Below are 23,632 nucleotides of genomic sequence, written 5' to 3'. Positions count from 1 at the left end.
GCACATGGGGGGTTGTGCATGCATGTGGTGTGTGTCTCTGTGTGTGTGCGTGCACGTGTGTGCATGCGGGGGCATGTATGCATGTACCGGGTGCACCTGGGGCTCTGCATGCATACATAGGATGAGCAAGAGTGGTGCATGTGGGGTGAGAGAGAACCAAGACGTACACTCCCAACTACGCCTGGAATGGCAACCGGGAGCCTGTTGTGGGTCTGCCCAGATCCTGTCCCAGCTCCAGTGTGAGGGGGCCCATGGTCTGGGTCACTACCCTCATGCAGCCCTGAGAGGGAACGAGCCCCCTGCCCCTGAGCCCAGGCAGCTCTGAGCTGTGCACACAGATGCCTCTACTCCAGAGAATGGGGGGCAGCCCCTCCCTCTAGTGTTCTGGGCAGAGACACTTCTGGGACCCTCTGCTCAGCTCCCATCCCCTGAACCCTGCATGCAGTTCTGGGTCCCCAGTCCCTGAGAAGGGGGTGTCCCCAACCCTATAGGGAGCTGGGGACAGACACACATGCACGCACACGGGACACCATGCTCCTCTCTTCCCCATCCCCTCAGACCTTGCACTCAACTCTGGGGCTCTCGGTCCTCACATAGAGGGAGCTCCAGGAGCTGTGTAGCTGCCCGAGGGTGTCACAGTTTGTGGGGACAGGCTGCAGAGCCCCAAGAAGGGAGAGGCGCTTAGTGTAGCCCTGGGAGCGTGACTGGACCGTGGGATGTGAGTGACTGAGCAAAGGGGAAGAACGGCAGGCGCTGCTGGTTACTGGACGGTGCCACTGGGAAGTGGTGGGAGCTGCATTGCTCCAGCCATTTAAACTGGGCAAAGCCCTGGGTAGCTCTGTATTTGCAGGAAGTAGGGGGGCGGGGCCTCTTCTGGCCAAATTCCTGCCATGGTGGCACCATATGTGCTCGGCTGGTTCGCAGCACATTCTCTGCAGGGCAGCGACTCATTTGTGCGTCTGGCTCAGCATCTAGGTCACTGCCGGCACTTAACAGAGAATGAACTGTAGGGATGGAGCAAGGCAGAGACCAGGTGTCTCCCGGGTTGTATGGGAGCTCCCAGTGGGGTTGGGCCTCTGTCCGTACATTCTCACTGGCCGTTTGCAGTGGTTCCGAACTTCCACAGGCCCATTCCCCTTGTGCTGGGATTCTCCAGCCAGGAGAGTGGCCCAGAAGTGCATTTTTATTATTATTATTATTTTAAAGTTTGGGCAAAATCAGTTCATCCTATTTAGGGTTAAGTGGGGACACGAAAGATACTTCTGCATGCTCCGGTCAGAAATGGGCTCGGGAACTCTCAGATGTCTGGCTGTGGGAGCTCTGACTCCCCTGGGCTTGTAGAACTCACTGAGCCTTCCAGCTTTCAGAGAGTCAGTTCAGTATTTGCCAGGTTCATACTTGCCTTAGCAGAGCTTTCTTGTTTGGTTTCTGCAAGATAAGGTGGGGGAGGGAATATTTTCTATTGGACCAAATTCTGTTGGTGAGAGAGACAAGCTTTCAAGCTACACCGAGCTCCTCTTCAGGTCTGGGCAAGGTTAAAACGCTGCATCAGCGCAGCTGAAGCGCTGAAGGGCGTCTACACATGCAGGGATACAGCTCGTCTGGGGGAGACGCTCCATGCCCCCGGCAGGGAGTGCAGCGTAGCTCTGGGAGATGCTCTCCCGCTGACATAGCACGGTGCTCAGCGGGCTGCTATCAGTGTAACTGACGTTGTTTGGGGGGTGGTTTTTTCACACCCTGAGCGACACAAGTGGTAGTGTAGACATGGCCTGAGTGAAGATGCTCCTATGCTGATGGGAGTGGAGTAGTTCATCCACCTCCCCCAGAGGCAGTAGTTGTGTCGGCAGGAGAAGGCCTCCAGACTTTTCACACCCCTGAGCGACATAGTTATGCTGACCTAGGTCTGCAGTGCAGACCTGGCCTCAGAGCGTCACAGCTCACTGCAAGGTGGAGCAGATTGTTTAGCATAAGTAGTTAACACAACTCTCAAGGGACTATGCAAGGTGAAGGTGCTTTGAAGCAAAATCTTTTCTGTTGCTTTATCTAGAGTGATTCCCAGTGGCTGCTGTTCCCCTCTCACAATGGCTGGAGCCGCTTGAACAGCTTATTCAGCTTGTGGTGTCCCAGCTAAAGGTGCCATGAGCCCAGGAGAGCCTGACAGCTCAGCTGGGTGTGTGAGCTGCCAGGCCGCAGAGTAGAGAGCCCAGGCTAACTCCTAGATGCTTCACAGAGGCCAACTCCCATTCCCACCTTTTTACTTTGGAACAAACTCACAAGAGAAATACATGCCAAAAATAGTTTTCCTTCCTTGTGAGGCCCGGCCTGCCAGGGAGCCACCCCAGCCACACAGCCCACCTGGGGTGCCCTCCTTGGGAGCAGTCTCTGACTGGGGGGAGCGTTGGCGGCTGCATCTCTCACCCTGAACCAGGTCATGTCTGAGATGGCTGCTGTGTTCTGGTGTGACTTAACCAAATGGAAAAGCCCTTCAAAGCCCTGGTGGTTTCCATAGGAACCTCTCCCCTCTGAAGCAGCTGGAGAGAACTGGTTTCCTCCCTTTTCTGGGGGCTGGATTTGGATACCGCACAGAAATGGGCTGGCCCCTCCCTGCCCCTGGGCAGGCCTCTGGGACCATGCTTGGAGTTGAGTGCAGGGTTCCAAGAGGGGTATCCCAAGAGCCCCATAGACACAGGGTGTCCCTTCCCTCCCCTCCCCACTCCTGCCCAGCCCCACACCCCTAGGTGAGGTCTATTCGCTGCACTGCCCCAGCCAAGTCTTGCCCTAGTATTGCCTCCCCCTCCACCCCCTCAGTTCTCTCTGGGGTCGTCACTACTCAGCTGCTCTGTATCCCAAGTGCCCTATGCAGAGGGTAAAGGAGAGCAGGCTTCACCCAGCCCTGGCATTGCCCCCAACTCCTGTCTCAGATGCACCCCCCCCCATCCTCGCTTGCTGCTCCTGCATTGCACCACATCTCCAGTGAGATCTGGGCCAGGCTGGCTCTGCTCTGTGGTGCACATTTCCGTGTGCTGTGGGCATGACACCTTGGTCCCTACACCCACTGCCCAGGGGCACAGGGAAAGAGTACGCACTGCCCTGTGCTAGCCAGGGAGAGCGAGCAGTCAGGGGCCTGCCCCGTGCCCAAAGTGACCCTGGAGATCAGTGCCAGCAGCGGAGGATAAACAAACTCTGGTGGTGGGTGCTGCCAAGGGCGCTATTTATAAAGGCTGAGTCAGGCCCGTGTCTGACCCAGCCAGCCAGTCCTGAGTAGCCTGCATCCGGGAGCAGCCCACCAAGGACACGCCACTGAGCCAGGAGCTCTGGGGCTGCAGCAGCCAATTGCCCCTTTATAAAGCCAGTGCTCACCCCGCACTGCAGCTGGACGAGGATCTGCTGGACAGGTGGATGCACACCGGGCACATGGACCACGGCCTGACTGCCCCAACCCCTGGGGGCCGGGGATTCTGCAGCAGCCGCATGGAGCCAATCGAGTGCCGAGATGTGTTGGTGCAGAATGCGCTCTTCACCGGGGACCTGGAGGCAGTGCAGAAGCATTTCACTGAGAGCGCTGCCGTCAACCTCATCATTGAATCCAAGGGTGACGAGCTGCGGTGGACCAGCAGGAAACTTGGTGAGAGCGAGCACCTGGGGGACAAAGTGCTTGGTGGGTGGAGGCTGGGGGGTGAGAGGGAGTGCTGTGGGGGGATGCTCAATGGGTGGAAGTACTGGGGGAGGCACAGGGGAGGAGAAAGTGCTGGGGGGAAGGTGTCAAGGGGAAGGGAATCCAGGCGGATGTGTGTTGGGGGCAGAGGGAGCGCCAGTGCTGGGGGCTGGGGAGGGAGCTCTAGGGTGTTTTATATCCAGCCCGGGTCCCCATCCCAGTCTCTAGGGCTACGTCCACACTGCAGACTAGGGGCGTGGCTCCTCTGCTTGTGTGCATGTACACCCAGAGGTGAAAGTAAGTCGGTCCAGTCCAGTACGGCGTACCGGCAAGAGCCAGTATCCCATATCGAACCGGACTGGCTTCCCCAGGCTAGCGATGTAAAGGGCTTGGGGCTCCCTGCAACGGCCGGAACTCCGGGCCCTTTCAATGACCTCCCGAGCCCCACTGCCAGAGCCCTGGGGTAGTGGCGGCAGGGACCTGTCAGCGATTTAACCCTTTAAATCGCCCCTGAGCCCTGGGGCTCCCAGCCGCCTCTGCAGCTGGTAGTTCCGGGGCTGATTTAAAGGCCCCGGGGCTCCCAGCTGCAGCCTCGGGGTCTTTAAATCTTGATTTAAAGGCCCCGCCTCTTCCCATTGAGGCCACGCCCCCGCTCAGGACTCCAGCGTACTGGTAAGTCCTTTAAGTTACTTTCACCCCTGCGTACGCCCCTAGCAATCAACGAGCTGGCTCAGCTGTAGCTGAGCCATGCCAAGAACGTGCCCAGTGGCTTCAGGCGGGGTGATGCGCTGCACAGCTCAGCCGCAGCTGCACCGCTGTCATACTCAGGCTAGCTGGACGGTATGGGCCCAGTGTTTCCAGTGCTGTTGTGCTGGGAGTGGAGTTCACCTGAGGGTATCACAAGATCCTGGTGTGGGAGCATAGGCGCCGCTCAGCAACCGTGGGGCTGGCCAGGGCTGCTGCTCTGGGGGCCCTGGGGCTGGCTGCCAATCAGCTTTTCACTGGCTGGCCTTATGCTCCCAGCTTCTCTTCAGTGGCTGCCCCGCTGATCAGCTGTTCAGTGGGGCTGCCCAGCCACTGGCTCCTCTATGCCCCATCCCTCCCTCACTGCCCTTAAGGCAGTAGGGGGCAGAAAGGAGGTGGGCCTTGGAGTAGGGGGCGGAGTGGGGATGGGAAGAGGTGGAGTGGGGGCAGGGCCCTGGGAGCAGAGTGGGGGCGGGGCTGGTTTGGGGCACCCACTGGCAAAATTAAAAGTCAGAGGTTATGTGGGAGGGGGTTAATAGAACATATGTAGGGCCCTACCAAATTCACAGTTCATTTTGGTCAATTTCACGGTCATAGGATTTTAAAAATCATAAATGTCATGATGCCATTTAAAGCTGAAATTTCACAGTGTTGTAACTGTAGGGGTCCTGACCCAAAAGGGGGTTGTGGGGGCGGGGGTGGTACTGCTACCCTGACATCTGCCCGGCGGCTGCTGGCGGCAGTGCTGCCCTTGGAGCTGGGCGGCTGGAGAGCAGCGGCTGCTGGCTGGGAGCCCAGCGCCGGAGGCAGAGACCCCGTCAGCAGCTGCCGGGCAGACGTCAGGGTGGCAGGGTCTGGCCTTGCCACCCGAACTTCTGCGCTGCTGCCTGCAGAGCTGGGCCCTCAGGCAGCAGCCGCTGCACTCCGGCCGCCCAGCTCCGAGGGCAGCAGGGCAGAAGTAAAGGTGGCAATGCTGCGACCCCCCCCCACCAGAACCTTGTGACCCCCCCCCGCAACTTCCTTTTGGGTCAGGATGCCCAATTTGAGAAATGCTGGTCTCCCCCGTGAAATCTGTCTAGTATATGGTAAAAGCACACAAAAAATCGTATTTCACAGGAGAGACCAGATTTCACGGATCGTAGAATCATAGAAACATAGAATACCAGGGTTGGAAGGGACCTCATCTAGTCCAACCCCCTGCTCAAAGCAGGACTGACCCCAGCTAAATCATCCCAGCCAGGGCTTTGTCAAGTCTGACCTTAAAAACCTCTAAGGAAGGAGATTCTACCACCTCCCTAGGTAACCCATTCCAGTGTTTCACCACCCTCCGAGTGAAAAAGTTTTTCCTAATATCCAACCTAAACCTCCCCCACTGCAACTTGAGACCATTACTCCTCGTTCTGTCATCTGCTACCACTGAGAACAGTCTAGAGCCATCCTCTTTGGAACCTCCTTTCAGGTAGTTGAAAGTAGCTATCAAATCCCCCCTCATTCTTCTCTTCCGCAGGCTAAACAATCCCAGCTCCCTCAGCCTCTCCTCATAAGTCATGTGCTCCACCCCCCTAATCATTTTTGTTGCCCTCCGCTGGACTCTTTCCAATTTTTCCACATCCTTCTTGTAGTGTGGGGCCCAAAACTGGACACAGTACTCCAGATGAGGCCTCACCAATGTCGAATAGAGGGGAACGATCACATCCCTCGATCTGCTGGCTATGCCCCTACTTATACATCCCAAAATGCCATTGGCCTTCTTGGCAACAAGGGCACACTGCTGACTCATATCCAGCTTCTTGTCCACTGTAACCCCTAGGTCCTTCTCTGCAGAACTGCTGCCGAGCCATTCGGTCCCTAGTCTGTAGCGGTGCATGGGATTCTTCCGTCCTAAGTGCAGGACTCTGCACTTGTCCTTGTTGAACCTCATCAGATTTCTTTTGGCCCAATCCTCCAATTTGTCTAGGGCCCTCTGTATCCTATCCCTACCCTCCAGCGTATCTACCTCTCCTCCCAGTTTAGTGTCATCTGCAAACTTGCTGAGGGTGCAATCCACACCATCCTCCAGATCATTTATGAAAATATTGAACAAAACCGGCCCCAGGACCGACCCTTGTGGCACTCCACTTGATACTGGCTGCCAACTAGACAGGGAGCCATTGATCACCACCCATCAAGCCCAACAATCTAGCCAGCTTTCTATCCACCTTATCGTCCATTCATCCAGCCCATACTTCTTTAACTTGCTGGCAAGAATACTGTGGGAGACCATGTCAAAAGCTTTGCTAAAGTCAAGGAACAACACGTCCACTGCTTTCCCCTCATCCACCAAGCCAGTTATCTCGTCATAGAAGGCAATTAGATTAGTCCGGCATGACTTGCCCTTGGTGAATCCATGCTGACTGTTCCTGATCACTTTCCTCTCCTCTCAGTGCTTCAGAATTGATTCCTTGAGGACCTGCTCCATGATTTTTCCAGGGACTGAGGTGAGGCTGACTGGCCTGTAGTTCCCAGGATCCTCCTTCTTCCCTTTTTTAAAGATGGGCACTACATTAGCCTTTTTCCAGTCGTCTGGGACTTTCCCGTATCGCCATGAGTTTTCAAAGATAATGGCCAATGGCTCTGCAATCACATCCGCCAACTCCTTTAGCACTCTCGGATGCAACGCTTCCGGCCCCATGGTCTTGTGCTCGTCCAGCTTTTCTAAATAGTCCCAAACCCCTTCTTTCTCCACAGAGGGCTGGTCACCTCCTCCCCATGCTGTGCTGCCCAGTGCAGTAGTCTGGGAGCTGACCTCATTCATGAAGACAGAGGCAAAAGCAGCATTGAATACATTAGCTTTTTCCACATCCTCTGTCACTAGGTTGCCTCCCTCCTTCAGTAAGGGGCCCACACTTTCCTTGACTTCCTTCTTGTTGCTAACATACCTGAAGAAACCCTTCTTGTTGCTCTTAACATCTCTTGCTAGCTGCAACTCCAGGTGTGATTTGGCCTTCCTGATTTCACTCCTGCATGCCCGAGCAATATTTTTATACTCTTCCCTGCCCATCTGTCCAATCTTCCACTTCTTGTAAGCTTCTTTTTTGTGTTTAAAATCAGCAAGGATTTCACTGTTAAGCCAAGCTGGTCGCCTGCCATATTTACTATTCTTTCTACACATCCCGATGGTTTGTCCCTGTAACCTCAATAAGGATTCTTTAAAATACAGCCAGCTCTCCTGGACTCCTTTCCCCCTCATGTTAATCTCCCAGGGGATTCTGCCCATCAGTTCCCTGAGGTTGTCAAAGTCTGCTTTTCTGAAGTCCAGGGTCCATATTCTGCTGCTCTCCTTTCTTTCCTGTATCAGGATCCTGAACTCAACCATCTCATGGTCACTGCCTCCCAGGTTCCCATCCACTTTAGCTTCCCCTACTAATTCTTCTCGGTTTGTGAGCAGCAGGTCAAGAAGAGCTCTGCCCCTAGTTGGTTCCTCCAGCACTTGCACCAGGAAATTGTCCCCTACATTTTCCAAAAACTTCCTGGATTGTCTGTGCACCGCTGTATTGCTCTCCCAGCAGATATCAGGGTGATTGAAGTCTCCCATGAGAACCAGGGCCTGCGATCTAGTAACTTCTGTTAGTTGCCGGAAGAAAGCCTCGTCCACCTCATTCCCCTGGTCTGGTGGTCTATAGCAGACTCCCACCACGACATCACCCTTGTTGCTCATGCTTCTAAACTTAATCCAGAGACACTCAGGTTTTTCTGCAGTTTCATACTTGAGCTCTGAGCAGTCATACTGCTCCCTTACATACAGTGCAACTCCCCCACCTTTTCTGCCCTGCCTGTCCTTCCTGAACAGTTTATACCCATCCATGACAGTACTCCAGTTATGTGAGTTATCCCACCAAGTCTCTGTTATTCCAATCACATCATAATTCCTTGACTGTGCCAGGACTTCCATTCTCCCTGCTTGTTTCCCAGGCTTCGTGCATTTGTGTATAGGCACTTGAGATAACCCGCTGATCGCCCCTCTTTCTCAGTATGAGGCAGGAACCCTGCCCTCTCGTGCTCTCCTGCTCGTGCTTCCTCCCGGTATCCCACGTCCCCACTTACCTCAGGGCTTTGGTCTCCTTCCCCCGGTGAACCTAGTTTAAAGCCCTCCTCACTAGGTTAGCCAGCCTGCTTGCGAAGATGCTCTTCCCTCTCTTTGTTAGGTGGAGCCCGTCTCTGCCCAACACTCCTCCTTCATGGAACACCATCCCATGCTCAAAGAATCCAAAGCCTTCTCTCTGACACCACCTGAGTAGCCATTCATTGGCTTCCATGATTCGATGGTCTCTGCCCAGGCCTTTTCCTTCCACGGGGAGGATGGACGAGAAGACCGCTTGCGCCTCAAGCTCCTTTATCCTTCTTCCCAGAGCCACGTCGTCTGCACTGATCTGCTCAAGGTCATTCTTGGCAGTATCATTGGTGCCCACGTGGAGAAGCAGGAAGGGGTAGCGATCCGAGGGCTTGATGAGTCTCGGCAGTCTCTCCGTCACATCGTGAATCCTAGCTCCTCGTGATGTGTTTTTCATGGCCATGAATCTGGTAGGGCCCTAAACATACGTGTTCCTGGGCAATATTCAGATACCCCTGCTGGGATGTAGGCAGGAAACTCCTGGGGCTTTAGATGTGCGTCCGCCATGCTTGCAGGGTGACAAAAAGGAAGTGCTCGCTGGGGTGACTCAGAATAAAGCTGTGATGAAGTCAGCTGTCATGGATTCACAGCATCTGTGCTATGCCCCAACCTTTAAACAGTTTCCAGTGTTACCCAAATGCTAGAGCACCCCACCTTTACCTTCCATGGGCTCAAGCTGTAACCGGGCTAATTTAGGCAGCCCCACCCTTACCCCGTTCCTAGGGCTCAGGGCGCAATCTTCTGCAGGTTTGTGGGGCCTTTCACTCGTGAAAGAGCCTTACACAGTAATGTCCTTAACCCAGAGGTCCCCAAACTGTGGGGCACACCCCCTAGGGGAGCATGGAGGAATGTCCGGGGTCATGGCACAGCAATGCCCAGGCCAGCCCTCACAGGGGGAGGGGGAGCAGGGAGGGAGCACCACTCAGACCCTCCCCACTCCCAGCTCTGCTCCAGTCCTTCTCACCCCCGGCTCTATTCCTGGCCCCGTGCCCAGCTTCAGCATGGCTCTGCTCCCACCCCCAACCTCGGCCCCTGGCTGCAGCCCCACTCTCAGCCCCAGCCTCACCCCTAGCTGTGGCCCCAGCCCCTTACCCCAATCTGCCATCCCCCACAGCCGTGGCCCCACTCCTGGCCCTGGATCCGGGGGTGGTGCAGACAGCGGTAAGGAGACCAAAAGCTGGGGGACCTCTGCCTGAACCACTATTTATTAACAATCACCAAAACAGAAGGCACACACAGCATGCAATGCTCACCACTCCCAATAAGGCAGATGAACTTTTCTTGATGGCCAGTCAGGATCAGGTCATCTGGGGGACTCCAGTTTCTGCATGGTGTGGTTGGCAGGGTGTTGAGGTCTGGCAGCTCTGATCTTGGGGCTGGGTCCTGGAGTTGGTTCCCAAGACCTTCATTTTGGACCCCAGTTTATATAGTTAAACTTGAGTCCTGCTTAGCTGTACCTTAACCAATCATTTTAAGCTAAAGTACTACACAATAATTCTTTGACCAATCCTAACATACTGCAAAACAATTCTTTAACCAATCAGAGCCCACCACTTTAGTTGATTTACATCTTGCAAAATTAGTTATGCAATAGACAGAAACAATCAAAGAACCCGACAGAGACCATATAGATAAATTATAGAGACGTGGGGACCATAAAGACAAAACAATAATAAAGTAGGGATTTCACACCCATGACTGTTGATAAGTGGTTTCTTGTCAGACAGATGCCATCCAACAAAGCTTTCTTTAACCATTTTAAAAGCTATATTATTATCTGGTGATGATGAGTGCTATTCGGACAGGAGCCTTCTGAACAACCCGTTAGGATATTGTTTTAATGTAATTTAGATGGAATGTGAGGATGTCACTTTCTGCTTTTTAGCTCTGCTTTTTAGGCTACTGCTGGCCTAATATGGCTTCAGACAAAGGCCTCAGATCTCATACCAGTGGTTTTCAAACTTTTGTATTGGTGACCCCTTTCACACAGCAAGCCTCTAAGTGTGACCCCCCCACCCGTGTAAATTAAAAACACAGTTTTTTTATATTAAACACTATTATAAGTGCTGGACGCAAAGCGGGGTTTGGGGGTGGAGGCTGACAGCTCACAACCCCCATGTAATAACCTTGCAACCCCCTAAAGGGTCACGACCCCCCCAGTTTGAGAACCCCTGGTGTAACCCCTTCAGTGGGCCAGAGCCCACCCTTTCCCAAGGACAGATCATGTATTCTCAAGGACTCCGAGACTGACCCTTTGCGTTCCAGCAACCCTCGTTTCTCTCCGTGGTTCTCACCAGTGAGGCCAGTCGAGGTCAGATGCCTGAGAGAGGCTTTTCCTTCTTAGGGAGCATTACAATCAGTGAGAGACTGCAGTGAGGCAAGGCAGCCTGTTCAAAACTAGGGAGCATTTATTTAGTCACCTGTCTGGGGGGGTTGGGGCAGGGTAGGGGGTGTTGCTGATGCTGTCTGGGGGTGTTCAGGCAGGGCAGGGGGTGTCACTGGCACTGTATAGGGGGTTGGGGCAGGGGGTGTCACTGGTACTGTCTGGGGGGTGAGGCAGGGCAGGGGGTGTCTCTGGTACTGTCTGGAGGGTGTTGGGGCAGGGGGTGTTGCTGACGCTGTCCAGGGAGGTTGGGGCAGGGCAGGGCAGGGGGTGTTGCTGGTACTGTCTGGGGTGGGGGGTTGGGATGCTGTATTAATTTAACTGGAATATATGAACCAAAGGTGTTAATATAACCAGACCACTATTCAACATAAAACAGTTTCAGAAGACGTTTGGGCTTTGATATACAGAGCCTTCTGCCTGCTCAGTGCCATGGCAAAGGCATGCACCCCAAGTTTGGGGAGGCTAGACCCCCTACCCTGCCTCTTCCCCTAAGTCCCTGCCCCCCACTCCGCCTCTTCCGCCCTCCCACCCCCTGCTTTCACTGAACAACCTGTTGGCGCAGCCCCGAACCCCGGCCAGTGCCTGGAGCAGCCCTGAACCCTGGCTGGCCTGCCGGCGCCCGGAGCAGTCCGGAGGAGCCCCCGCTGGCTGGCTGGGGCTGAGCCCTGAGCCTGGGCCACCCAGAGGCCTGCTGTGGCCTGGCCCCAGGGCTGTGGCACGGAGCATCAGTGGAGGTTTAGGGAGGCTTAGCCTCCCCCAGCCTCCATTGCCCACTGCCCATGGGCAAAGGTACCATGAAACATGCTTTGATCCTTTTATTAAAGACACGGGAAAGAAGGAAAAATCAGCTGAAGCATTTGCAATGTGAAGTACTGAGTAAGGCTCTTCGGCCTGGGCCACACCACCCCGATGTAAGAGCCCTGCACGCCGCCCCAGTAACACCGAGCGGCTCTGAGCTACCATCAGTGTCCTTAAGGCAACGCAGTGCGAGTGGAGACACTGCGTCACAGGGGTCGACCCTTGCTGTCCTCTAGCAGCTATCCCGCAATGCCCCGCATCGACCGCTGTGGTCACCACTGGGACCTCCACTGCCCAGGGGTCGCGGCGACTGAGGGCACGGCACCGACGTTCCAAAGTGCCGGGGGGTGCTCGACTCCCGGCTCTGACCCAGGCCCCGCCCCCACTCCACCCCTTCCCCCAAGGCCCCACCCCCACCCCGCCCCTTCCCGCCCAGTGCCGTCCCCCCCCCCCCCCCCGAGCGCACCACATCCTTGCTCCTCCCCCTCCCTCCCAGCCTCCTGCACGCCCCAAAACACGGCGTGGGGGGGAGGGGCTGATTCCCGGGGCCTGCCGGTGGGCGGGAGGCGCTGAGAGTGGGGCAGCAGCCTCACTGTTTCCCCAGGGGTGCTCCAGCCCCGGAGCACCCCGAGGTCGGCGCCTATGACCAGAAGCCCCCCTCCCTTTCTGAGTGTTCGACATGCCTTGTCCTGATTGCCTGTCGTGGCGAGCGCACCTAGCCGCCCCCATTGCTGGGTGCAGCTCAGAGAGCAAATCCCCGTCCCACGGCCCCACGGGTGAGCCCCCACAGGCAGCTCCGGGGCGGGACTCAGTGTGGCCTGGGGACCCCCCTCGGCATGAACTCCAAGCCCAGCAGCTTTCCTCGGACACCTGGTCCCGGCGGAGCGGGGGGAGGGGAGCAGTGGGAGGGGGGCCGAGAGAGGGGGGCTGGTCTCTGTGGGAGAGGGTTTGGTGGGCAGGGGCAGGGGTGGGCACTGTGGCTGTGTGTGCGTTTGTCCCCCTCACAGCCCTTCTCGCACGGCAGGGCTGTGGTCGCTGACCTACGAGCAGGAGCTCACCACGCCGCTGCAGATCACGGCGGGGCGCGGCTACTTGGACTGCCTCCGGCACCTGCTGCTGAGGGGCGCTGCCGTGGACTTTGCGCCTGGCGGCAAGACAGCTCTCCACGAGGCCTGCGCGGCGGCCAGAACCGACTGTGTGCGCCTGCTGCTCTCCTCTGGGGCTGACCCCAAGACCGTCTCCGAGGCTGGCCACCAGCCCCTGCACCTCTGCAAGAGCCCCGCCTCCATCCAGTGAGTTCCCTCGCGGGGGGGCTCGCACACCCCAACCCGCCTGCACACCCGCACGCAGGGCCTGTCAGCAGCCCCGCTTCAGGGCCAGGCGCCAGCCCAGGGCCGAGGGCCTGGGTGCCACAGCCCATGGGGGAGAGGCCTGCGTACCTGCCCTGCACAGCGCCGTGCGCGGGGTCAGACTCTGGTAGCTGACCACAGGATCCAGTCCCAAAGCCAGAGCTGCTTGCTGCTGAGCATGGGGCTGGCTCAGATGGGTGGGTTGCTGCCTCCCCAGCCAGCAGGGCTCATGTGCCCACAACTCCAGCAGGAGGTAGAGAGGCCCAGCCAGCATGCATTGCACTGGCAAATCCCAGACCACGTCGCAGGAGGTCAGGTAGGAGCAGGCCGTCCACAGGCAGAGGCAGACCAAGGCACAGAGCGATGGACGTGCCACAGGCCGCACAACAAGTCCGGGGCAGAGCTGGGATAGAACCCAGGAGTCCTGCTGCCCAGCCCCTTGTCCTGTTTGTTGGAACCCACTGGTTTCGGTACAGTGCTGCCCGGGGCCCCTGGAGCCTGGGATCCCAGGCCCTAGCCACTGGGAAAGTGGGAGAGGTGTGGACACAACCGGGTATCCACATAGGATGGGTGAATGGCAGGATTGAGTGATGGTCAGTTGGGAGACTGCTAGTAGCCAGGTAGGTAGGTAGGTGGGGGCAGGGCCGGCAGCAGGTGGATCTGGGGCTAGCTGAGGGGGGGGGGGGATAGTGAGTAGGTGGGTAGGGGACAACAGGTGGGTGGGTGGGTTAAGGGTGAGGGATGGGCAGTGGATGTATAGGGGACTAGCAGGCGGGAGGTGGATGGGGGTCGGTGGGTGGATAGTGCGGGGGCTAGCAGGCAGGCGGCGGGTGGATGGGGGACGATGGGTGGGGAGTGTGGGGGCTAGCAGGCAGGCGGCGGGTGGATAGGGGATGGCGGGTGGGCAGGCGGCGGGTGGATAGGGGGCGGCGGGTGGGGCTAGTAGGCAGGTGGCGGGTGGATAGGGGACGGTGGGTGGGGCTAGCAGGCAGGCGGCGGGTGGATAGGGGATGGCGGGTGGGGCTAGCAGGCAGGCGGTGGGTGGATAGGGGACGGTGGGTGGGGCTAGCAGGCAGGCGGCAGGTGGATAGGGGACGGTGGGTGGGGCTAGCAGGCAGGCGGCGGGTGGATAGGGGACGGCGGGTGGGGCTAGCAGGCAGGTGGCGGGTGGATGGGGACGGCGGGTGGGGGCTAGCAGGCAGGTGGCGGGTGGATAGAGGATGGCGGGTGGGGGCTAGTAGGCAGGCGGTGGGTGGATAGGGGACGGTGGGTGGGGGCTAGCAGGCAGGTGGCGAGTGGATGGAGGACGGCGGGTGGGGCTAGCAGGCAGGTGGCGGGTGGATAGGGGACGGCGGGTGGGGCTAGCAGGCAGGTGGCGGGTGGATAGGGGACGGCGGGTGGGGCTAGCAGGCAGGTGGCGGGTGGATAGGGGACGGCGGGTGGGGGATGGCGGGTAGGAGCTAGCAGGCAGGTGGCGGGTGGATGGGGGACGATGGGTGGGGCTAGCAGGCAGGTGGCGGGTGGATGGGGACGGTGGGTGGGGCTAGCAGGCAGGCGGCGGGTGGATGGGGGACGATGGGTGGGGCTAGCAGGCAGGTGGCGGGTGGATGGGGACGGTGGGTGGGGCTAGCAGGCAGGCGGCGGGTGGATGGGGGACGATGGGTGGGGCTAGCAGGCAGGCAGTGGGTGGATAGGGGACGGCGGGTGGGGCTAGCAGGCAGGCGGCGGGTGGATAGGGGATGGCGGGTGGGGCTAGCAGGCAGGCGGCGGGTGGATGGGGGACGGCGGGTGGGGCTAGCAGGCAGGTGGCGGGTGGATAGGGGACGGCGGGTGGGGGCTAGCAGGCAGGTGGCGAGTGGATGGAGGACGGCGGGTGGGGCTAGCAGGCAGGTGGCGGGTGGATAGGGGATGGCGGGTGGGCAGGCGGCGGGTGGATAGGGGGCGGCGGGTGGGGGCTAGTAGGCAGGCGGAGGGTGGATAGGGGACGGTGGATGGGGCTAGGAGGCAGGCGGCGGGTGGATGGAGGACGGCGGGTGGGGCTAGCAGGCAGGTGGCGGGTGGATAGGGGATGGCGGGTGGGCAGGCGGCGGGTAGATAGGGGACGGCGGGTGGGGGCTAGCAGGCAGGCGGCGGGTGGATGGGGGACGGCGGGTGGGGGCTAGTAGGCAGGCGGCGGGTGAATGGGGGACGGTGGGTGGGGGCTAGCAGGCAGGCGGCGGGTGGATAGGGGACGGCGGGTGGGGCTAGCAGGCAGGCGGCGGGTGGATAGGGGATGGCGGGTGGGGCTAGCAGGCAGGCGGCGGGTGGATGGGGGACGGCGGGTGGGGCTAGCAGGCAGGTGGCGGGTGGATGGGGACGGTGGGTGGGGAGTGTGGGAGCTAGCAGGCAGGTGGCGGGTGGATAGGGGACGGTGGGTGGGGCTAGCAGGCAGGCGGTGGGTGGATGGGGACGGCAGAGGGATGGGGGCTAGCAGGCAGGCGGCGGGTGGATGGGGGACGATGGGTGGGGCTAGCAGGCAGGCGGTGGGTGGATGGGGACGGCAGAGGGATGGGGGCTAGCAGGCAGGCGGCAGGTGGATAGGGGACGGTGGGTGGGGGCTAGCAGGCAGGTGGCGAGTGGATGGAGGACGGCGGGTGGGGCTAGCAGGCAGGTGGCGGGTGGATAGGGGATGGCGGGTGGGGCTAGCAGGCAGGCGGCAGGTGGATAGGGGACGGTGGGTGGGGGCTAGCAGGCAGGTGGCGAGTGGATGGAGGACGGCGGGTGGGGCTAGCAGGCAGGTGGCGGGTGGATAGGGGATGGCGGGTGGGCAGGCGGCGGGTGGATAGGGGTCGGCGGGTGGGGGCTAGTAGGCAGGCGGAGGGTGGATAGGGGACGGCGGGTGGGGGCTAGTAGGCAGGCGGCGGGTGGATAGGGGACGGTGGATGGGGCTAGGAGGCAGGCGGCGGGTGGATGGAGGACGGCGGGTGGAGCTAGCAGGCAGGTGGCGGGTGGATAGGGGATGGCGGGTGGGCAGGTGGCGGGTGGATAGGGGACGGTGGGTGGGGCTAGCAGGCAGGCGGCGGGTGGATGGGGGACGATGGGTGGGGCTAGCAGGCAGGCGGTGGGTGGATGGGGACGGCAGAGGGATGGGGGCTAGCAGGCAGGCGGCAGGTGGATAGGGGACGGTGGGTGGGGGCTAGCAGGCAGGTGGCGAGTGGATGGAGGACGGCGGGTGGGGCTAGCAGGCAGGTGGCGGGTGGATAGGGGATGGCGGGTGGGCAGGCGGCGGGTGGATAGGGGGCGGCGGGTGGGGGCTAGTAGGCAGGCGGAGGGTGGATAGGGGACGGCGGGTGGGGGCTAGTAGGCAGGCGGCGGGTGGATAGGGGACGGTGGATGGGGCTAGGAGGCAGGCGGCGGGTGGATGGAGGACGGCGGGTGGGGCTAGCAGGCAGGTGGCGGGTGGATAGGGGATGGCGGGTGGGCAGGCGGCGGGTAGATAGGGGACGGCGGGTGGGGGCTAGCAGGCAGGCGGCGGGTGGATGGGGGACGGCGGGTGGGGGCTAGTAGGCAGGCGGAGGGTGGATAGGGGACGGTGGGTGGGGGCTAGCAGGCAGGCGGCGGGTGAATGGGGGACGGCGGGTGGGGGCTAGCAGGCAGGCGGCGGGTGGATGGGGGATGGCGGGTGGGGGCTAGCAGGCAGGTGGCGGGTGGATGGGGGACGGCGGGTGGGGCTAGCAGGCAGGCGGCGGCTGGATGGGGGACGGCGGGTGGGGAGTGCGGGGGCTAGTAGGCAGGCGGCGGGTGGATAGGGGACGGCGGGGGGATGGGGGACGGCGGGTGGGGGCTAGCAGGCAGGCGGCGGGTGGATGGGGGACGGTGGGTGGGGAGTGCGGGGGCTAGCAGGCAGGCGGCGGTGGATAGGGGACGGCGGGTGGGGAGTGTGGGGGCTAGCAGGCAGGTGGCGGGTGGGTGGGGGACGGCGGGTGGGGGCTAGCAGGCAGGCGGCGGGTGGATGGGGGACGGCGGGTGGGGGCTAGCAGGCAGGCGGCGGGTGGATAGGGGACGGTGGGTGGGGAGTGCGGGGGCTAGCAGGCAGGCGGCGGTGGATAGGGGACGGCGGGTGGGGAGTGCGGGGGCTAGCAGGCAGGCGGCGGGTGGATAGGGGACGGCGGGTGGGGCTAGCAGGCAGGCGGCGGGTGGATGGGGGACGGCGGGTGGGGGCTAGCAGGCAGGCGGCGGGTGGATAGGGGACTGTCACGGAGTCCCTGGGCGATGCTCTGGAACTGCTCCCCATGAAGCCAGTCAGGACTCTGGGGTAGTCGCCTTTCTGTGAGCAGCCTGTCTTCAGGACACACAGCTCCCCCGGCTCCACCTTCCTGGGTCTGACCTCGGAGCATTCAGCATCCTCTGCCCCTCCGTGTGCTTCCCCCCAGCGAGTCCGCTCAGGCAGGGCTCCCGGGGAAGCCAGAGGGTCCTGCACCCCAACTTCGCAGTCAGACGTGACTCTCAGCCAGCCAGTAAAACAGAAGGTTTATTAGACGACAGGAACATGGTCTAAAACAGAGCTTGCAGGTGCAGAGAACGGGACCCCTCAGCTGGGTCCATTCTGGGGGGGCAGTGAGCCAGACAACCACGTCTGCCCTTCACTCCATGTCCCAGCCAGCCCCAAACTGAAACTCCCTCCAGCCCCTCCTCCTCTGGGCTTTGTTCCTTTCCCAGGCCAGGTGGTCACCTGATTCCTTTGTTCTCCAACCCTTTAGCTCTCACCTCGCAGGGGGGAAGGGCCCAGGCCATCAGTTGCCAGGAAACAGGGTGTCGGCCATTCTCTGTGTCCAGACTCCTGCACACACCGGCCCTCTAGGGCTCTGCAATGATCATACACCCTTACCCCACCCCCTAGATACTTAAGAACTGCATAGGGGAAATTGAGGCACCCCCACAATATTCGGAGGAAACATTAAGAACAGGCCCACTTCGTCACAGGGACGGCGGGTGGGGAGTGTGGGGGCTAGCAGGCAGGTGGCGGGTGGGTGGGGGACGGCGGGTGGGGAGTGTGGGGGCTAGCAGGCAGGCGGCGGGTGGATAGGGGACGGCGGGTGGGGAGTGCGGGGGCTAGCAGGCAGGCGGCGGGTGGATAGGGGACGGCGGGTGGGGCTAGCAGGCAGGCGGCGGGTGGATGGGGGACGGCGGGTGGGGGCTAGCAGGCAGGCGGCGGGTGGATAGGGGACGGCGGGTGGGGAGTGTGGGGGCTAGCAGGCAGGTGGCGGGTGGGTGGGGGACGGCGGGTGGGGAGTGTGGGGGCTAGCAGGCAGGCGGCGGGTGGATAGGGGACGGCGGGTGGGGAGTGCGGGGGCTAGCAGGCAGGCAGCGGGTGGATGTGGACGGCGGGGGGATGGGGAGTAGAGGGCAGGTGGTAGGTGGGTGGGACAGCAGATTGGGGCTCGGGGGCAGTGGGTAGTTGGGGGGATAGTGGGTAGGTGTTGGGCAGAGGAGGGGAAACTCGTGGCTGAGGTGTCCCACGCTGTCAGGTGTGCGAAGCTGCTGCTGCAGTATGGTGCCAGTGTGAACAGCCAGACGGAGGAGGAAGAGGACACAGCGCTGCACGTGGCAGCACGGCACGGCCTGGAAGAGCACGTCCAGCTGTTCCTGCGCCATGGAGCGGGGCTGGAGGCCAAGAACGAGGAGGGGCAGACCCCCCTGAATGCCGCCTGCGCCCAGGCACACCCACCCCAGGACACGGAGCGCTACTACCACGTCTGCCAGCAGCTGGTGCAGAGCGGTGCCGATGTCGATGCTGCGGACCGGGACCAGCAGCGCCCCCTGCACCAGGCCTGCAAGAACGCCAGCGCCCCTGTGGTGGAGCTGCTCCTGGCCCATGGTGCCAATGTCAACATCATGAGCTACAGCGGCAACACAGCCATGCATAACATCCTGCAGGTGGCGGCCTACAAGCTGGGGCACCGACCGGAGCTCGTGGTGCGGGCGCTGCTCAACCGTGGCTCCATACGCGTCTGGCCCGGGGCCCTCATCAAGGTGTGGAGCTGCCTGGGACAGCAGCAGGATGGGTGCTGCGTGGGAGGGGTGTGGGATCGGGGGCTCCCAGGAGGCCTTCCCTCACCTGCAGGCAGAACCCCTTCCCCTCGTCGAGGTCTCGTTCCCTGCTGGCTCAGGGGCTTGAGTTCCCTCTTGCTGCCCAGCAGTTGGGGTCCCCCAACCCCAGGTGCCAGCATTTGGGTTCCTTTCCCTGGCTGGGCTGCTGATTAAGGGGCCCAGCTGTGTCCCTTTAATGGCCACATTTAGGTATATACCGGGGTAGGACACCGCTGCCCCCTGCTGAGGTTACTAGGGTCTGGGGGGCGAGGGGCTGTGAGCTCCCAGCCCTGGTGTTGCGAGCAGTGGGGACTTGGCTGGGAAAGAGAAAGTAATCCTGTTTCTCTGGCACTAGCCTTAGGAGATGCTCTCTGGCTGTGGGCCATCGTCCCCTGGCTCGAGTTGTTTAGTCCTGGTGCAGTCAGTCCAGCCATTCATTCTTCAGGAGTGGGTGTGGGCTGTGTGGGCCTAGGCTTTTAGGTGAGGTGGGGCACAGAGGGTGCATGGGAAAGGCCAGCCATGCTCTGAAGAACCTGTGCTCTTAGACCAAGGCCATGGAGGGCAGGACAAGGTGGCAGGTGTATCACATTCAGCCCCTGGTTGCACCAGCTGGGGCTCCCTTCCTAGCAAATGGCCCTGAAGGTAGCAGCCTCCACCCTGAGGGCTTTGTCCCGCAGGGGTGGCAGGGGAGCTAGGTGTGAGGAGAGGCCGGCTGCAGGCAGCATGTCCAGGTGCTGGCCACATGCAACTTCCTGGCTCTGCCCCCTCTGCAGGGAGCGTGCAGGCTTTCACAGTGCCTGGTTCCGGCAGGGCCTGGGGCTCATCCCAGAGAGAGCTGGGCTGGAGGGGCAGCAGGGAAGCTGTCTGCCGGGGAGTGTGGCACCATGAGCTAGACCCTGTGACCGCCAAGCTGGGTCAGTGCAATGTGCACCTGAGATCAGCTAGGACAGGCGCTGCAGTGGATGCAGAACGTATCAGCTGCCTGGCAAGCAGTGTCCTACCAGGAGCTCCCATGGTGCACCCTGAACTGCCCATGACCTGCCCCCTCCCCTGCCACACTGCCTGGCTGTGATGGGGGTTAGGCAGAGCAGGAAGGAGGCAGCATGGCAGGGCTTGGGGCAGGGATTGCGGCATGCCCAGACCTACAGAGATTGACATGTGGGGGAAGAACAGGGGTGACTTGGGGGTAGGCATGGTCTGGGGGAGCTGCAGAGGGAGTTGTATTGAGGGGGGATCCACGTGGAGTGATATTTCCCTGTAGGGGTCTCTTGCCTTCCCTGTGTGCTGAGCACACAGCCCTCCCCCCAAGCTCCATTAATCTCCAGGCCCCACGAGGTGCTGTCCCGCCTTGGTGAAGTTGGCCTGTCTCTCTGGCACTGGCCTTAGGAGGTGCTCTCCTTCCGTGGGGCATTGTCCCCAGCTCCTACTGCATCCTCTGTGCAAGACACCAGCAAGCAAAGGGTTAACCATCTTCCTTAATTCCCGAGCAGTGCAATAATTACCCAGCCTGGAGATCTGCAGATTGCTCTCCCCTTTGGGAAAATACAGGAAAATCAACAATTAACACTAATTAATCTCCTATTAACACCAGATAATGAGGCTCACTCTTGCAGCTGGAATAGGCTCTGACAGCTACTGATGGCCTGGGCCATGGGGAGTGTGCGTCAGGGGATAGGGAGCCCTCCTGCTGCCATAACAACCTGCAGGCCTGCAACCCTCAGACATGGCCCATCCCACCCCACCATGTGCAACATGTGGGCATGGCCCCTCCCAGACTGGGAAAAGACACAGGTTACAGGACTTGCCTAGGGTCACAGGGAGGCAGTAGCAGAGCAGGGAATCCAAGTCAGGTCCCCGCCGGCGGAGTGTGGTGCACAAGACCAGCCTCCTCCCATCCCCTCCCTGCTGCAGGTTCTGCACTACTGCTGCTCCTCGCCGCGCACCATCGAGGTGCTGATCAACAGCTATGACCGCGTGCGGGTCACTGACGAGTGGGCAGAGGCTGTCCCCGCTGAGATCGTGCAGGTAAGGACCAAGAGCCTTCGGGGACCCGGGGCTCCACCCCACAGTGCCTGGCTGGCCAGGCAGGTCCCAGAAGCACCCTCTGAAGCTTTGAGGGGGCAGGGAAGGTGCTGGGCAGAAGCCCTGAAGTGAAACAGGGACAGACAGAAACCGAAGGGCAGTAGGGATAAGGCTGTGACCTCTGTGCGAATAGAGCTCCTTGTTCAGTGTTGGCGGAAACTGTCTGCCCATGATTTGTTGCCATTGTCACATGACATGGGGTATGGGCACCGGCCCGCTGTCATGAGGAAACAAGGCCCATGCTGACCTCTCTCTTCTCTCCTGACAGAAGCACCCAGATTTCTACGAGTCACTCTTCTCTCTGGGGCAGAGGCCCCGCTCCCTGCAGCACCTGGCCCGCTGTGCACTCAGGAGCTACCTCGAGGGCCGGCTGTTGCAGGTCTTGCCCAAGCTCCATCTGCCTTCTTCCCTGCACCAGTTCCTGCTGCTCAGCTTTGAGGACGTTCTCTACTAGGGGCCTGGAGCCTGGATTGAGCCAACTCTAAATCCTTTTCTTTATCTGCTTTGAATTTTTGTGCCCTGCCTGCGACAGCCCAGGTCAGCTTTGCCTCCCCACTCACACTAGCCAAAGCCAGCCCTTCTGTGCCCATTCCACCCCATACCCGCCAATGCCAGCCTGGCCTATGCCAGGTCTGCCCTTTGTACTCCCAGCTGAGACACCCTCTGCCCGCACCAACCCATCCCATGCCAGCAAGCTCTATAGCTAGCCTGTGGTGGGTCCCTGCCTTTCGCTGGCCCTGCTGTGTATTATGGAGATTTTGGAATAAATCCTGGTCTTTGTATGCCCTGGTTGGCATGTGTCCTTCCTTGTCGTACGGGGGGCTGCCGTCTGACCTGCCTCATGCTGGCTCTGCAGCCGCAGAACACATGGTGCTGGTGCAGTCACAGAGGGACGCTGGGGCCATGGCGGCAGGCAAGGGCCAAGAGCCCAAAGGTTAATGAGCAATCTGCCCCCTCTTTGCAGGGCTGAGCTCTGTCTCGAAGGTCTGGGAACACTGCCCCTGGGTAGGAGCTACATGAAATGCTTCTCCCCTACAAATCCTCGAGTACCCGGAGCAAAATGACAGGGCTGGACGGGCGCAATGGATGGGGTGCGATTGGGGGAGGGGGCAGATGGACAGGGCGACTGGGGGTGCAGAGGGAGGTTGGGCAATGCAGAAACAGCCTCTGGCTGCGGCCTCGCGCTCCCTTGGAAGCTTTTCTGGGTTGTTCTTAGCACTGAGGTGTGGCAGAGCCAGCTTGGAGTTCAGCCTGATGAATTCACAGCTGCCCGAGTTTCCTGTTCTTCATGACGAACCATGTTCCCTGCCCCTCTGCTGCCTGGCGTGAAGGGGCCACTTGCCACCAGCTCCTCCCAGCACCGCATCAGATGGGACCAAGGCCTTTGTAGACCAAGGTTTGGCCCAGACGACACAGTGGCTGATGGAGCTGCTTCTGCAGGCAGCTGTGGCCCTCCCGTCCTGGCAGAGCCAGCCGGACGCAGTGGCCAGGGGCAAGAGTTCTGTCTCCACGCGGTGCCTTGGCACCAGCAATATTCAGAGCCCAGGGGCCCAGCTCCACACATATTTGGGGCCTGGTATCCCCTCCGGCCCCACCTGCCACCCCCCTCCGCCTCCCCTGAGCGTCCCCTGGCCCCCGCTTGCTGCCCGCGACCTCGGTGGGTCTCCCCCTGCAGCTCCATGCTGCCTCCTTGCAGCTGCAGGGTCCTGGTGCCCGCCCCCCACTGCCAGGGCAGACTGAGCCTGCCCTTCCCCCTCAGACCCTTCCCTTTTCTGGCGGGACCCTCCACCAGCACAGGCCCCCCGCCCCCCGCATGCAGTCACTGCTCCTGCCCCATGCTGGGCAAGGGGCAACCCCATCCCTCACCTCCAGTGAGGGGCAGCAGGAGGGGAGGAGGTGCACCCAGCACCCACCTCGGGGGAGGCGAGGGAGATTCCTGGACCTGAGAGGGGCCATAGGAGCACATGCAGTGACAATGGTGGGAGTGAGTTTGCTGCTGGGGGGGCTTCTCCCCCAGAGCTCACTGCAGCCAGCAGGGAAAGGGCTGGGGGAGTCCTCTCTGGCTCCTGTCATAGAGCAGCTTTTCTGCACCCCAAACCCATCCCCAGCCCTGCCCCACCCCAGAGCCCACACCCCCCCACCACACCCTCAACCCTAGCCCTGAGCCCCTCCAACACTTTATTCCCTGTCCTAGCCAGAGCCCTCATCCCCCTGCACCCTAACCCTCTGCCTTAGCCCTGAGTCTCTCTAACCCCCAAGCCCCCCAGCCCCAGACAGAGCGCTCACCCCCCCACTCCTATTTTCACCCTGAGCCCCTCCCACACCCCAAACCCCTCATTCCCAGCCCCAGACAGAGCCCTGAGCCCCTCCCATACCCCAACCCCCTCATCTGCAGCCTC

General features: G+C 60.6%; 1 protein-coding gene across 1 annotated transcript; it reads left to right on the top strand.

Annotated features, from left to right (window-relative positions):
- The first annotated feature begins 17 nt into the window (after positions 1 to 17).
- ASB10 (ankyrin repeat and SOCS box containing 10) lies at positions 18 to 21,982 on the top strand. Its single transcript, XM_073329607.2, has 5 exons — positions 18 to 3,625; positions 12,758 to 13,025; positions 18,590 to 19,094; positions 21,063 to 21,176; positions 21,502 to 21,982. The coding sequence occupies exons 1-5, from the start codon at positions 3,400 to 3,402 to the stop codon at positions 21,685 to 21,687; spliced, it is 1,299 nt and encodes a 432-aa protein (XP_073185708.1). The 5' UTR covers positions 18 to 3,399; the 3' UTR covers positions 21,688 to 21,982.
- The last annotated feature ends 1,650 nt before the right edge of the window (positions 21,983 to 23,632 follow it).

This window comes from Lepidochelys kempii, chromosome 2, assembly GCF_965140285.1.
Source record: "Lepidochelys kempii isolate rLepKem1 chromosome 2, rLepKem1.hap1, whole genome shotgun sequence".
NCBI classification, from domain to species: domain Eukaryota; kingdom Metazoa; phylum Chordata; order Testudines; family Cheloniidae; genus Lepidochelys; species Lepidochelys kempii.
Note: the sequence above shows the minus strand (reverse complement) of the source record. Positions and strands in the feature narration are given on the sequence as shown.